General features: G+C 56.5%; 1 protein-coding gene across 3 annotated transcripts; it reads right to left on the bottom strand.

The window, feature by feature from the left end:
• Positions 1 to 935: 935 nt before the first annotated feature.
• On the bottom strand, positions 936 to 11,978 carry PTPN7 (protein tyrosine phosphatase non-receptor type 7). 3 transcript variants are annotated; one of them, XM_080824455.1, is made up of 10 exons: positions 11,862 to 11,978; positions 10,584 to 10,761; positions 9,919 to 10,102; positions 9,530 to 9,614; positions 8,042 to 8,118; positions 7,058 to 7,195; positions 6,633 to 6,743; positions 5,756 to 5,913; positions 3,506 to 3,619; positions 936 to 2,651 (listed from the first exon to the last, which is right to left on the bottom strand). In XM_080824455.1, the coding sequence occupies exons 2-10, from the start codon at positions 10,703 to 10,705 to the stop codon at positions 2,558 to 2,560; spliced, it is 1,083 nt and encodes a 360-aa protein (XP_080680581.1). In that variant the 5' UTR covers positions 10,706 to 10,761; positions 11,862 to 11,978; the 3' UTR covers positions 936 to 2,557. The 3 variants fall into 3 exon arrangements, with proteins under 3 accessions (XP_080680581.1, XP_080680580.1, XP_080680582.1); XM_080824454.1 differs by having other exon boundaries at positions 3,506 to 3,736; positions 11,862 to 11,918; XM_080824456.1 differs by having other exon boundaries at positions 9,530 to 9,611; positions 11,862 to 11,918.
• Between the last annotated feature and the right edge of the window lie 1,740 nt (positions 11,979 to 13,718).

Raw genomic sequence — 13,718 nt, 5'->3', positions numbered from 1 at the left:
TTTTGCTAACCACAGTTTACCCGAACTGCTTGTTTAGGAAGCCTCTGGCCCTAAGTGAAATAAAGAGGTGTTTGAGGCCGACGCTGATTTTCCCTAGTATCACCCTAATTCACAGATAAAATCCTGCTATGGGGCTGGGAATTCCAGTGAAAAAGTTGGCCTGTTTTGGTGAAAGCCAAAGTTTCCTTCAGGAGGACAGCTGTCGGTGGGAGGTGGAGGGCAGGCCTGCAGGCCCCTGGCTTCAGAGGTTAGAGCCACAGGGCCTGCCAACCCCAGGGCTGCTGGTCCCCCATGGTCCCAGGCTTCAGGACAGTCCCGGACTTAGGATGAGTGCTCCTTAGTACTTAGTTTCCTTTCTTTCTTTTCTTTCTTTCTAAGATATTATCTATTTATTTGAAAGAGAAAGCATGGGGCAGAGGGGCACAGGGAGAGGGAGAAGCAGACTTCTGGCTGACCAGGGTTGCCACCCCCCACCCCCAATGTGGGGCTTCATCACAGGACCCTGAGATCATGACCCCAGTGGAAAGCAGATGTTTATCGCACTGAGCCACCCAGGCACCCCAGTATCTGGTTTTCAAACTTACACACTTGTAGTCTATTGTTGTAGTTAAAAGCACATAAATTATTGACCTAAGCAGGATCTGTCAAAAGTACCCAAGATGACCCTCAATGATCAGACAGTGGCCAAAGTGGATGGGTCACAAAGTATCATCTTTCTAGCTTCTGCCCCTTATAGGTCCCTATCTAGCTCCTAAGGGTACACCTGTGCCCCAATTCCTAAAGTGACCCCAGTGGCACTTTGATGTGTCTCAGGAAGTTCTAGAAATATGCATGTCCTGGGACGAGGATCTGCAACCTCTTCCTGATGTATGGATTCTTACTCTATTGCTATAAAGAGGCTCCAGGGGCCCGAGAAAAAGATGGAAAGAAGAAATGAATCAGTCATCCAAAAAGCCTTTATTCTCCCACTTGGTTCCTTTTCCAGAGCTTGTACTTCTCTACGTTCTAGAACAGGGTCAGGGCGACAGTGCCAGGGAGGGGAGCCTCTGGGCCCATGCTCGTACATGGGTGTGAACTCCTTGCCCAGCTTCACGGGCCCAGGCTGTGCGTGTCTCCCCCAGGGGTTAGACGAGGTGTGGGTGCAGGAGAGCCCACTCACGGGGCTGTAAGGAAGGAGGAATTCCATTGTGAGATCAAGCAGAAGCATTAAGAAATTAACCTCAGTTTCAACATTGCAGTTTCTTCCGAAGAGATGTCATGAATGAGGCGGCTCAGCTGTTCTCCAGGACACAGTCCCTCAGGGGGTTCCTCAGAGAACTGGCATCAGCCGAAGAAGACCCAGGGGCTGGGTTCCCCGAGAGATGCTGCCTTCCTTCATCCCCATAGGCAGCCCATCTTGGATCCAAGGACGAAGGATTTGGAGGTCTTCCTGGCGGTGTGGAGATGAGCCATCAGACAGATGTGGGGTGCCCTGGAACTTGTGTCGATACGGAGATGCTGAAGGGAGTTCGTTCTCTGGAATAGACCATGAGGGACCCCGATTTCGTCTGAGGCCCCAGGTCTGCTTGGAATGCGTTCACCCTGATCGTTCGTGGACTCAGCCAGGCTCTCCAGGTGCATTCTGCAAATATGCAAGGGGTGGATGGCCGGGGGGGCTGGTTTTCTAAAGTCAGGCCAAGCTCTTTGTTTTTCCCTCACTCCTTCTTCTTTTGTACCTCCTGCTACCCAGGGATCTTCCGAGGCCATGGAAGGAAGACAGAGGATGCTGGGCCTCCCTAGGGAGTAGCTGGAGTGAGTGGCTGGCAGGGGTAGCCCTCTGGACCTCTGAGGGGTCCCCACACTTTCCCTCTTCCAGAGGTTTCAACTGCCTGGCCTGGTCACCTGTGTAGCCTGAACCCGGAACTCAAGTGTGGGCACAGGGGTCGTCTGGGTCTTGTTCTCTTGGGCGCAGTGTCCGGCCCACCTCACGGATGTGGGGTGAAGAAGCAGAGTCACTGGTGGGATGTTGAGATCTTGGCCATGGTCAGGACCAGACTTTTCCCAGCTCTGGCATCTGGCCTATTCTTGGGCAGGCCCCAGGCAGAAGATCTGGGGATCACTGTCTTGCCAGCCCCAGGAAGGGGATCTAGGTGGAGCGGCTTCTAGGAACTTCTGTGATTGCTTTTAACTATGCGAGCAAAACACCTAATGTCTGTGTCCTAGACAGAGAGATGAAGCTCACAGAACACTTTAGACAAGACCAGGACTCCTGGGCTTCTTCCTCAGCTCTGTGGCCAATGCCGGCTCCTGGCTCGCAAGTCAGAGAGACATGGGAGGTCCCCCCAAGTGTCCGTCTGGGGCTAGTCGAGGAAGCAGAAGAGCGGCCCATCTTAAAGACCTGGAGTCCAGTCCCAGTCCTTGCTGGTGCAGCTCCCAGTGACTGCGTGTGCCCCCCAAGGAGACACCCCTTCCCCAGGCCCATCCAAGGGGTCCCTCAGATCCAGAGGCCCACTCTGCCGGACCCTCCTACCCAGGCCTGGGGGACTTTGGCCCCGGGGCTGGTGGAGGGCGCCAGAGCTCAGGGGCAGGGCTCATCAGGGAGCTGGGCAGCATACAGGGCCAGCGTGTGATGTAGGAACTGGTACTGCTCCGTGGTCTGGATCATTCCACCCCTGTGAGGGAAGCATACAGGTCATGAGTGGAAAAGGAGGGCCAGGCCAAACATCTTCATAGTTCACCAGGGAGGTTCTCTCAAAGAACCCGTCAACTACTCCATATAATCCTCCTCTGGGCTTGCTGCCCCTCACACCTTCCCCACAAGGACAGTCCCTTGGCACCTTGGCCCCACACCTGGGGCTAAGCCCCTCAGCCGGCTGTGCCAAGGAGGAGACACTCCACACTGGAACTCTCTGACCCGTCAGCCTCCTGGGGCAGAACCAGGTCCCTGATTCCTCAGGCTGGGCCAGGAATATTCCTGAGCCTCCAACGTTTCCTCCTCCCCATCTCTGTGAAGTAAACATGGTAATTCCCTATTTGTGTGTAGTAGGTTCTCATATTCGAAAAACACATTCACAGTGAGTTAACGCATTCCTTACAACAGCTCTCTGAGGAACGGAGCCATTATTTCCCTCTAGATAAAGGCGTGGAGGCCCAGGGAAGTGTCGTGACAGCTCAGTGAGATACAAGGCAGAGTCTGCACCTCGGTTCCCTGTCCCCAGATCCAGGGGGCTTCTGTGCGTTCTCTGCGTCTGTGTTCATGTCCCCTCTTCCTCCACCTTTCCCTGAGTAGGGAATTTGGAAATACAACACCAAAACAGAGACAAGGCTCAGCTATCCGCAGAGTGGCATTCTAGATGGAGGTTATTTCCTGGGTGTTAGTGGGAAAAGAAACGGCTCTTTAGGCAAGGGGCCCTTCCTTTCCCGAGGGAGGTGCTCGAGGGGGACGTGGCTCTGAGTGCTCTGGGGCCCAGGAAGCAGGGAAGCTACACCTTAATGTTGTCGGTCCCGTCCTCATCCACAGACCCACCTGTCCAGCCGCAGCTGGCACACGATGCCCAGAATGTCCACTTCCCCGCGGGCCTTCAGTTGCTGACAGCCAATTCGGGTGGCGATGAAGCAGCCAGTCCGGCCAATCCCTGCACTGGACACGGCCAGGGAGGCAACAGGGAGGTCACAGGAGACCAGGGAACATGGGGGCCAGGTGAGTGGGGGAGCATGGGAGGCAGGTGACCAGGGAACATGAGGGCCAGGCCTTAAACTGCAGAGAAAAGCCACAGACACTTAGGGCCTCTGTTTTGGGGGGTAGGGACCTGAGGAAGGATGAAAGCAGCTGGATCTTCGCAGGTGACAGTGGGCATTAGAGGAGTTTACATTTTTTACTACCCCCTCCGTAAACCTATCCCGGGTCCCCCTCCAGTCCCCGTGGACATTCCAAGGAGCCATCTTCTGCCCAGTCGCAGGCAGCAGCGGTTTCCAGCTGTCAGTGCTCACGCCAGGCCTGTTGAGCTCCTGGGTCCTCCTTCTACCATGACCTCATCCCCACAGCGGCTGACACTCAGCCCCCTTTCCCCACTCTGGGTCCTTCCACAGCCGGCCCTCCACTCTGCTCTGTCTTACTCTATTTCAAAACCCGCTTGGCCCCCCTTTTTGGGAAGGCTTCCCGTCTGGACCCCTGATAGAAGCCACTCAGGACTTCTCAGCACTTAAAGTCCAGGTGTCACCTGCGGGGAGGGGGCCCATGAGTCCCCTCGGTCTGTACTTTTTTTTTTTTAAGATTAAATTATTTATTTGTCAGAGAAGGGGTGGACAGAGAGAGAGATGCAGAGGGAGAAGCAGACCTCCCGCTGAGCAGGGAGCCCAATGTGGGGCTCGATCCCAGGACCCCGGGATCATGACCTGAGCTGAAGGCAGACACTTACTGAGCCACCCAGGCATCCCACCTCTGTCTGTACTTCTGCGACTATGTTCTATTTAGGACATGCACTCCCAAATGGTTTCGTTATTATAAGCGTGTCCCCTGTGTTACCCGTGACTCCATCCCAATCAGATTCTTATTCTGTAGCCAAAGTATCCCTTTGGCTAAATCCAAGTTTCTTAGCCAGTCCTCTGAGGTCCCTGGCCTTCCAGACTTATCTTTTACCCCTCTCCTCCCTTCCCCCACATGACCTCCAGGCCCCCATCCTCTAACTCCACACCCAGCAATGTGTCCATTTAAAAATGTCATCTAGGGCGCCTGGGTGACTCAGTCGGTTAAGCGACTGTCTTAAGCTCAGGTCATGATCCCAGAGTCCTGGGATCGAGCTTGCATTGGGCTCCCTGCTCAGTGAGGAGCCTGCTTCTCCCTCTCGCTCTGCTTACCGCTCCCCCTGCCTATACTCACTCTCTCTCTCTGTCAGATAAATAAACAAGATCTTTAAAAAAATAAAAATGTCGGGGCACCTGGGTGGCTCAGTGGATTAAAGCCTCTGCTTTCAGCTCAGGTCATGATCTCAGGGTCCTGGGATCGAGTCCCGCATCGGGCTCTCTGCTCAGCAGGGAGCCTGCTTCCCTCTCTCTCTCTCTGCCTGCCTCTCTGCCTACTTGTGATCTCTGTCTGTCAAATAAATAAAGAAAATCTTAAAAAAAACTAAATAAATAAATAAAAATGTCATCGAGGGGCCTTAGTACATTCTGTTCCATCTCTCTGGAACGCTTCCGTTTCCACTTTTCACTTGGCTAATTCACCGCTCAGGATTTCACTTGGTTTAAATGTCCTTTTTCCTGGAAAACCTTCTCTGGCCCAAGTCTGGGATGGGCGACTTGGTTCTGTGCTCCCGGACACTGCCATCAGAGCCCTTGCCACACTGCGCTGGGCAGCTTCACTTCATCTCCAGACTGTAAGCCTGTCAGGGCAGAAGCCGAGCTGTCTCCTTCGCATCTATCACTGTGCCTGATGATAACAGGTTTTCAATAAGCATTTGCTGAATAAGTGAGTTTTTCAGCAGCAGGGACCATGTTGACCTCCCCCTGCCCCAACCCTGCCCTGAACAGACTGCAAAGCTTTCTGATACTCTGTCCCCTCTCTGGCTTGTGCCCGAACATCCTGCCTACATGGCAGGCTTTTCATGAAGGAGAGAATAAACACAGGGCACTTTGCCGAATGATCTAGAGAGTCCCATCCTGGGAAGAATCGGGCCTGCCTGATGCTGTCCTTCCTGAACGCATCCTAAGGAGACACCCGATAACAAGGGAAGGGGGGCCTGTGTCCAGGCTCGTCGTGGGGGGAGAGGGCGCATACCTGCAGTGGACCACGATGGGCCTAGTGTTGGCAGCTGTCTCTGGGCTCTCTTCCACCTCGGCCACCAGGCGCAGCAGGGGCCCAGCCGACTCTGGGGTCTGGTGGTCAGGCCAGGCGGAGAAGAGGACGTGCTTCACTCCCCGACACTCCTCCTGGTGCTGGCAGAGCGACAAGGCATGAGAACCAGGGTCGGGGAGGGGCCACTGCCAGCCTTTTCTGGTGCCCAGAGGTCAAGGGCTAGAATGACTCCATGGCACAGTCAGGGACCCTGAGCAGGCAAGGTCAGCCCTCCCTTCTCCTGCTCATCGGACTTCACAATTCCCTCCCCTGAAAGGCTGGAAGGGATGCTGTCCAGGGATGGGGGGAAAGACCCAAGTTCAAGTCCTGCCTCTAGTTCTGCCTCTAACTAGCACATGACTTTGCGCAAAATCCCTTAACCTCATTCTCTTCGTTTAGAAAAAAACAGTGATAGCTTGTTGGCTTACTTCTCTGGATGCTTGGAGGATAAGGAGTTGATAGAGAAATGCTTTGAAAAGTACAAAATGCTATGCGATAATAGAAGGCATTTAAAGCACTTTGCATGTGTCATTATCCATCTCTCTGGACTTCCTGGGGCTCCTTCAGCATGGCTCCGGGACCCCACCTCTCCTTTCCCGACCCATTCAGTGCAGGTGGATGGGCCTTCCCAGCGGCTCCTGCTGGGTTTTTGGCTCTGCCCTATTAGACCAGGGTGGTACCCATGTTTCTCTTTCTTTTGTGCCTCAAGCTCTTCTTTTAGATGCGTGTTCAAGAAGGTTTAGATGAGCCAACCCTGGGATCCCAGGGAAGGCGGGGCCTGAGTTTCAGAGAAGCCAGAGACGGCCTGACCTTCCTGTACCTGGATGGTGAGCTGTCGCACGGTGTACTCAGGACACTCTTTTGTGTCTTGGATGCGGAGCCGGAAGGGTCCATAAGTTTCCTCTTCTGTGGGCCAGTAGTGGACACATTTCTAGGAGGGAGGGAGCTGGGAGTCAGAAGGGGGAAGTGTCTGTCAGCCCATGCAGGGGCCAGGACAGCAGAAAGGGGAGTGGGGCCCCTCCCCATCTCCCACCCCTGTTGGAGGGGCTGCTATTGCCTGGGTCAGCACCTGGGGCAGGCTCTCCTGAGCTTGGCACTGTGCAGAGGAAGATGTGCAAGCTGGGCCTGATGATAGCTATTGTCAGTTCCCGGGGAGCCCCTAGTCCTGAGCTGCCCTGAGTAGGGGCATGTGTGGTGGGGTAAGATGTAGCCCTTTCTGGGTTCACTAAGGACCGTGGCTCCTACCTCCTTGCCCTCTCGGAGCTGAGTGAGCATGACAATGAGTGACACTTCTTCCTGCCACACCATCTCCCAGAAGTCTGACACGGTGTTGGGCATGGGGCCCTGGGTCGCGATGTAGGCCTTCTCCTGTCCATCATAGCCCTGCGGAGGTGGAGGAGCAAAAGGAAGGGTGGGAAGCAGTGAGCGTTCTACTAGCACAACATAAGAAAACAGTGTTCAACATTGCTGGACTGAATGTTTCACTTCTATGTATTACTTTTATATATTTAGTAGCAAGATGTAGCACACTCTTGCTGGGTCCTTCCTCTCCCTTTCAGAATCTCAGCTTCTCAAGATGACGAAATCCAAACAGACCACCATTCACCAAGTTTCCAGGCCGTATATGGGAGGTCTCCTTTCCTCAGGGTGCCCTGGCTAACAGCTTTCATCTCTTGGCCCCTCGGAGCGCTGTCTTACCCACTTTGAGCCACTAGGCGGCGCTGCTTTTACAGCTACTTAGAGCTCTAGAGTTGGGGGTGCTGGGGTAGAGAGGCCACCTTGCCTCCCTGGCTCCTATAGTTTGATGTTAAATCATCCCCACAAAAGAGGGGCTGCTTTGGAGAGTAGTTAAGGCTAGAGAGAGAGAAAAGAGAGCTCAGAGCTCCTGTTTGTGCAAGCGCTTCCCAAGCAGAGCTAAGAGGGACGAGCCCTGGGGACGAGCAGGAGTAGGTTCAACAACGCAAATTCCTCCCTGCATAGAGGGTGGGCAGGGATGAAGTGATCGCGTGCGTGAAGGGGACCGGGTGGTTTCTTCTCAGCTTAACATCTCCTCTGTCTTCTTGGTTGGTGACTTGGGGCCTCTTCAGGGTCTGCCCCTGCTTGGCGGCGGAGATATGAAGCAGGAACCCACAGATGGAAGATGTTCTCTGCCCACCCCCCCCCCCGCCCCGCCACCGCCAGTCCCCACACCCCCACTCCCTGAAGGGCAGCCACAGCCAGGTCACTCACTCGGATGTAGTTGGCGTTGATGTAGTCTCCGTCTTCTTGGCTCTGTGCCCGGCCTAGACAGACCCGGCTCTGGGGATCTAGGAAGTAAAAATCAGCAGAGGTCAGGGGTCAAAAGGGGACCAACGAATGCACATGCCAGCAGGGTCAGGAAGAGGTGAGTTCCTGTGCTTATCACAGTATCTCCGGCATAGCAGGTGGCCAGAGATCCACTAAATTATTTTATATGCGGACAATAGGGAGCCACAGAAGGTTTCGGAGCAGTGGAGTGACACGATCAAAGGAATAACTGGGGAGGGTTAACTGGGTGGTGCCGTGTAGGACAGACTATTAAGGAAAGGGAATGGGGCAGCAGGACCTAATGGGTGGTGAGTGAGTTATTCTAGCCCTGAGGTCGGTAGGGGTGTGGAGCAGGATGGTATCAACAGGAACAGAAAAAGAGATGTCATGGAGAAAGAGTTTTTTCTGATGGTGAATACGGGATTTGGATGAGTGACTTGCCTAAAATCCCAAAGTGGGGAAGCAGGCCAGAACTCCGGCTTCATTCCGCTACTGGGTGTGTCAGCCTCTCCCTCAAAGGGGGAAGGCTTTCTCCAAATCCAATCCAAGCAGGGACAGAGAACCTAGCTTGTGAGGAAAGGAGACTAGCTCTCTCGGTGCTGGTGCTGGCCTGGTTCTGGACAGAGGCGGATTTCAGGCAGAGGGACCTCTCCCCTCTCTCCCGGCTGCAGGCTGGTTAGACTTGGGCCAAGAACAAGGGCTGCTCCCTCCCCCTCACTCCGAAGGATGCTGGCCCACCCCTGTGGGCAGAGGGCTGGAACCACAGGAGCTGGTGGTGAGCTAAGGCCTGGAGACTGGGAGTTGCTGGAGGTGGGTTGGCCAGACAAGGCTGCTCTGAGTGGGGGAGGGAGAGAGTCTGCAAGGGTCTCACTCTTGCCTCTGAAAAGTGGGAGGTGCTGATCCCTCGGTCCTTTGAGCTTGAGGGGACAACCCCTTACAGCACCTGGACTCCCATCTCCAAACCTGTCCCTGCTCGCTTCCCTGCATCTGAGGTGCTCAAAGCCCTCTCTCTGGGAGCCCTCCTGATGGTGCCTTTCCCACTACCTCTGCTGGGTGTTTCCCACAGTAGAGAAAAAGCAGAAAGAAGCTGTGATCTTGGGCAAGTTACACAACCTTTCTGAGACTTTGTTGCCTCGTTTGTAAAAGGGGAGCATCATCTTCATGGGGTCATTTTGAGAAATGAGCTACCATCAGGGGCTTCCAGCACTGCCGGGCCCGCAGTAAGCATCTGCTATGAGTGGCTGTGTTCTTTCTGTGGTTAGGGTTCTCGCTCCTCCTTCCCCCAGCCAGGGCAGGTACTGGGATTTCTCTGCTGAAAGCAGGTGCCCCTATGAGGGAGCTCTTCCCCGGCTGAGGCTGTGTGTCTTGCCTTCTGAACCTTGGAGCCCAGGGGACAGCACTACCTCCCTTAATGCCTGTCACAGTTCTTACTTGGCAAGATGGTCTTATATCGGTCCTTGGAGGCGTGGCCAGGAATATCCAGGTCTTCAGGGTTGACAAAGTTTGAGGGGATCTTCTGGCAGAGGGAGGAAATGAGTGAATAGCCAATATCTCTTCCCAGCCTCCTTCCCCCTCCCCCACGTTCCCCACCCTGATCTAGTAGAGCTGGTCCTGGCTGGCCCCTCCTGGCTTTAGATCTGTGTGGGGTGGAGGGCAGAAGGGGGAGCAGGGGGTGGTTTTCTCCCTCGGCACTGGGGTTCTCGTCGTTCCGGAGGGCCCAAAGAGGAGACATACCTGCAGTGCCCAAGATAGCACGGTGCCGGCTGGCTGTCTCTGATTCAGAAGGGCAGAGTGACTCAGAGGGGACCCTAAGTTCTTACCAAGAATTCCTCTTCCAGCTGCTTGGGGCTGGGTGGCTGGTGCTGCAGGGCCCAGCGGGTGAGGGGGTGTCCAGCTGTGCGCAGAAAGTGTAGGGTGACCTCCCGGGGTGTGTTCACTGAGCAGATGGGTTCCACAGCCCCCAGGGACCGCACATCGAGCATCAGAGCGACATTGGAGCCCCGCCTGCAGACGTAGGTGACCAGCGCCTTGTGAGCGCCCAGGAACAAGGGCTGCTCTAGCCATTCTTACCCAGAGCCCCAGGAGATTCAAGGGTTCAGCCCCCTCCCCCCCGTATGCCTTTTATTTGTCTCTCAGATCAAGGCAGCCTTGAACCTCAACCTCCAGCTGCCCACCTCTGCCGGTTCCTTGCAGGCCCCTGAAGCTCAGACCTATATCCAGATCTACCTATACCCTGCTCCAGGGGCTCCTCGGCCCAACTTAGGGTTTGGGGAGCAGGCGCAGGGTTGACATGAAACGTTATATCCCAGACATGAAAATGACATGCAAACGACACGCAAATGAACACGTCAGGTTTCCTTTCCTGATTGGAGTCAACAGCTGAGGACCCTCTGGACCTCGCTGTCAGAGCTGGAGGGGCCGAATGGAGGGAACCGGGCGGGGTTCCAGGGCTGGGAAGAGACCCTTCTCCCAGGCAAGATCTCACCTCTCCTGAAGCCTCACATGCTTCTTGACCGGTGCCTTGGTGGGTGGAGGCTGGGTCATGGCTGCCTCCGAAGACCAGGTCGGCAGCTGTGCTCGGGAGCACCCCCCACGGTCCTGGACCATGCTGGGGGGGAGGGCGTGCTGGGCCCAGGGGAGGCTCACTCAGCCATGAGGTTCACCTGAAACACAGGGCCCCTCTGCTGTTGACCTCTGGCCTGTCCACCCGGCCAGGGGAAGGCTCCCACGCCCAGGCCAGTCGCCTGCTTTCTGGCACCCCTGTTTTCACTGGGGTGTCTTCTGTTCCCTGAGCAGTTCTGTCATTATCACTGCAGGAAGGCCGGGATCTCTACAGGGGGACCCAGGGCGGTGGGCAGTCTGGGGTTGGGGTAGGGACCAGACAAGGCACAGAGATTGTGACGGGAGGGGAAGGGCAGGAAAGACTCCAGAAGGAGGGTGAGAGGGGACAAGAGGCCGCCTGAGGCCAGAGTACAGAGGGCTCAAAGCTGGGGCCCCGGTGAGACAAGGCAAGGGAGGAAACAGAAGCGATGTGTTCTGTGTGGAAGGGAGAGAGAAAGCTCACAGAAACCACCTCTAGTCCAGGCCTCCTCTGAAATGAGAGGGTTGAGGCCTCCCGCACCCCTGGAGCCAGTTGGGGACCCTTGTAGACCCTGTCCTAACTGCTGGCAGTTCCCAAGTTCATTCTGGCTTCTGGGGTCTCTGTCCAGGGAGGTAGGCTATGGTGGGGGGGTGTTTCCTTCTTCCTCTGCCCATCCCCCCATCTCCCGCCTCTGTAACCGTCACAGGAAATGGCCTCACCAAGCCCTTGAGCGGCAGTGCATGGTGAGGCGACAGCTGGGGCACAAGAGGGGGACATGGAGGTGGTGGGGCCCCTCTCCTCTTGGGGGACGGTCCCTAGCTTCCAGAGCCAGGTCACAGCTTCCGAGGGGTGGTGGCGGTGTGAGAGTCGCTAAGCCCACAGGCACAGAGGTGAGGGGACAGAGTGGGTCCGGCTCAGATGTGGGTGGTAGAGAGAAGCTCTCCCAAGGCAGGCAGGGGGTTGTTGACCTCTGCTCTCCATGCAGCCCCCCTGTGGCTCCCCTGCCCCGTGCTCCTCGGGGATATCAGTTAGGTCAGTGCCCATTCCCCAGCCGGGCACTGCAGCTCCCAATGCAACCTCACGCACACCGGCCTTGGACATGCCCACCCACCCGCCCCCCCAGGGCTCACTCCCCCCCACCCCGGACCACAGGGCCCCTCCTCCCCCCATCCAGGTACTTACTGAAGCAGCTGTGTCCCCCAGGCTGCCTCTTGCCAGCTGTCTGTCTGTCTGTTGGTCGGTCTTTGAGGGCTGAGGAGGCTTCAGGAAGCCAGCTTCCTCCCTCTGCCCCTCCTCGCTGCCACCCACGCACACCCCAGCTGCGTGCTGCCCTCCTGCGCCGGCTGCCACCACCAGGGGTCGGGTGCCTCTTGCCTGTGCCCCTCTGGGGGTGGGCTGGCCGTGGCCTGGCACTTCTGTCATGGGCCTAAGGCCCTGCTCCGTGGGGATGGAGAGGGAGGGGCCAGCCCATTCCTGACCACCCTGGTCCCCTAGCTGCCGAACCCCGTTGCTCCCTGGACTGCTTGTCCTCTGGGCCTTTGTCACATCCAGTCCCTGCCCGCTTCCTAGGCGGAGCTCAGCTGACCCCTAGCTCCACGCTGGCCCACACAGAAACCCCAAGTTTTTCCCTGCTCAAGCTGGCCCTGTCCAGAGACTGACTTCTACTCTGCTTCTGCCTCAAAGCCCCGGTCCTGGAAGCCCTTGCCCCTTCAAATCCTGTGAGTTCATGGTCAGGTACACGTTGTAGCTTCTCAAAGCAGAGCTGGGTGTGGACTTGAGATGGGCTGGGAGGTGAGGAAGGAGGCAGGACTCCTTGCTCCACGCTGGGGAAGAAAGGCCCAGGCTGGACCAGAAGGGTGGTCCCCAGGATTCGAGCCACACCCCAGCTGTCAGCTACCGGTGGCTGGATACAGACCAGCTGGCCAGAAAGTAGAGAGGAGAGACAGTTTGTAGGAGAGTCTGGGGGGCTTTCTTTCTGCCCCCAGCCCCTCCAGGCTTCCTCCCAGAATCCTGACATCTATTAGAAGACTTACAGAGAGTGGACAGTCTCTGGCCCTCACACCAGGGGGACTCCCGTGTCTTCTTCGCTTCTGGGGCGCCTGGATGACTGGGGCCTAGGAAGTGGCCCCCGCGTCCAAGACTCCACTGGCCCCCACCCCTGCCTCGCCTTGGCAGGCCCCTTGCTGGCCAGCAGCCCAGCCAGTTTGTGCTCGCTGCACGGCTTCTTCTACCTTGTAACATTCCAAACACCCTTCCCTTCCTGGCCCCAACACGCGCAATCCCCATCCTCTCTCTTCCTCCCACTTCTCTGATTCAGCTGTCAAATGGTGACAGCAAAAAAGAAATGATTTACAGTAGACACAGGGGGTGCACACACGGGAAGGATGGTGGGGCGGGGGCTGGCCTCTGCTGCTGGCCCATAGAGGGTTGAGGGAGACAAAGACCAGAATGACCCTTTGGAGCTCGGGAGGCCTCCTAGTGCCTGTTGCTCCTGGAAGAGGTTGGGGGTGGGGGACCAGGCACTGGCTCCTTTCTGAGCTCCTCCAGGGCCAGCTGGTCCTGGACCCTTCTTCACTCTGGGGAGTGGGTGGTTTCCCTGAAAGGAGGGGCCAGAGTGGCAGTCAGCCCTGGTACCCAGGACAGGGTAGAGGTGGGGGCAGGAGAGCCTGGGAATCCCTGGTAAATCTGTGGGAAGTGACCCGAAGCTCACTTCTCAACTGTTCCCCAAACCCACTGGTATGTCGACAAATGGGCCAGGGGGCCCTGGGGATCCAAAAAGGGGGCAGGAGGGGATCACAAAGAGGTCCACCCCCGCGGGGCCAGGCTGTTGATTGTTATCAAGAACAGGAAGCTAGGATACCACAGGGGTGGGGAGGAGGAAGCAGGCAAAGCCTTCCCCCCACTGGTCCGCCAGTGCCTCCAGGTTTCTACCAGGTTTCCAGGGTCTGAGTCCCGTGGTGAGCCGTGAGCACACCCTCTACCTTCCCAAGGCTGGGCCCAGCAGCAGTTTGAGGAGCTGGAAGCTGAGCTCTCCCGGGA

The sequence above is a fragment of the Martes martes genome (genome assembly GCF_963455335.1).
Source record: "Martes martes genome assembly, chromosome: 15".
Classification (NCBI taxonomy): Eukaryota; Metazoa; Chordata; class Mammalia; order Carnivora; family Mustelidae; genus Martes; species Martes martes.
Note: the sequence above shows the minus strand (reverse complement) of the source record. Positions and strands in the feature narration are given on the sequence as shown.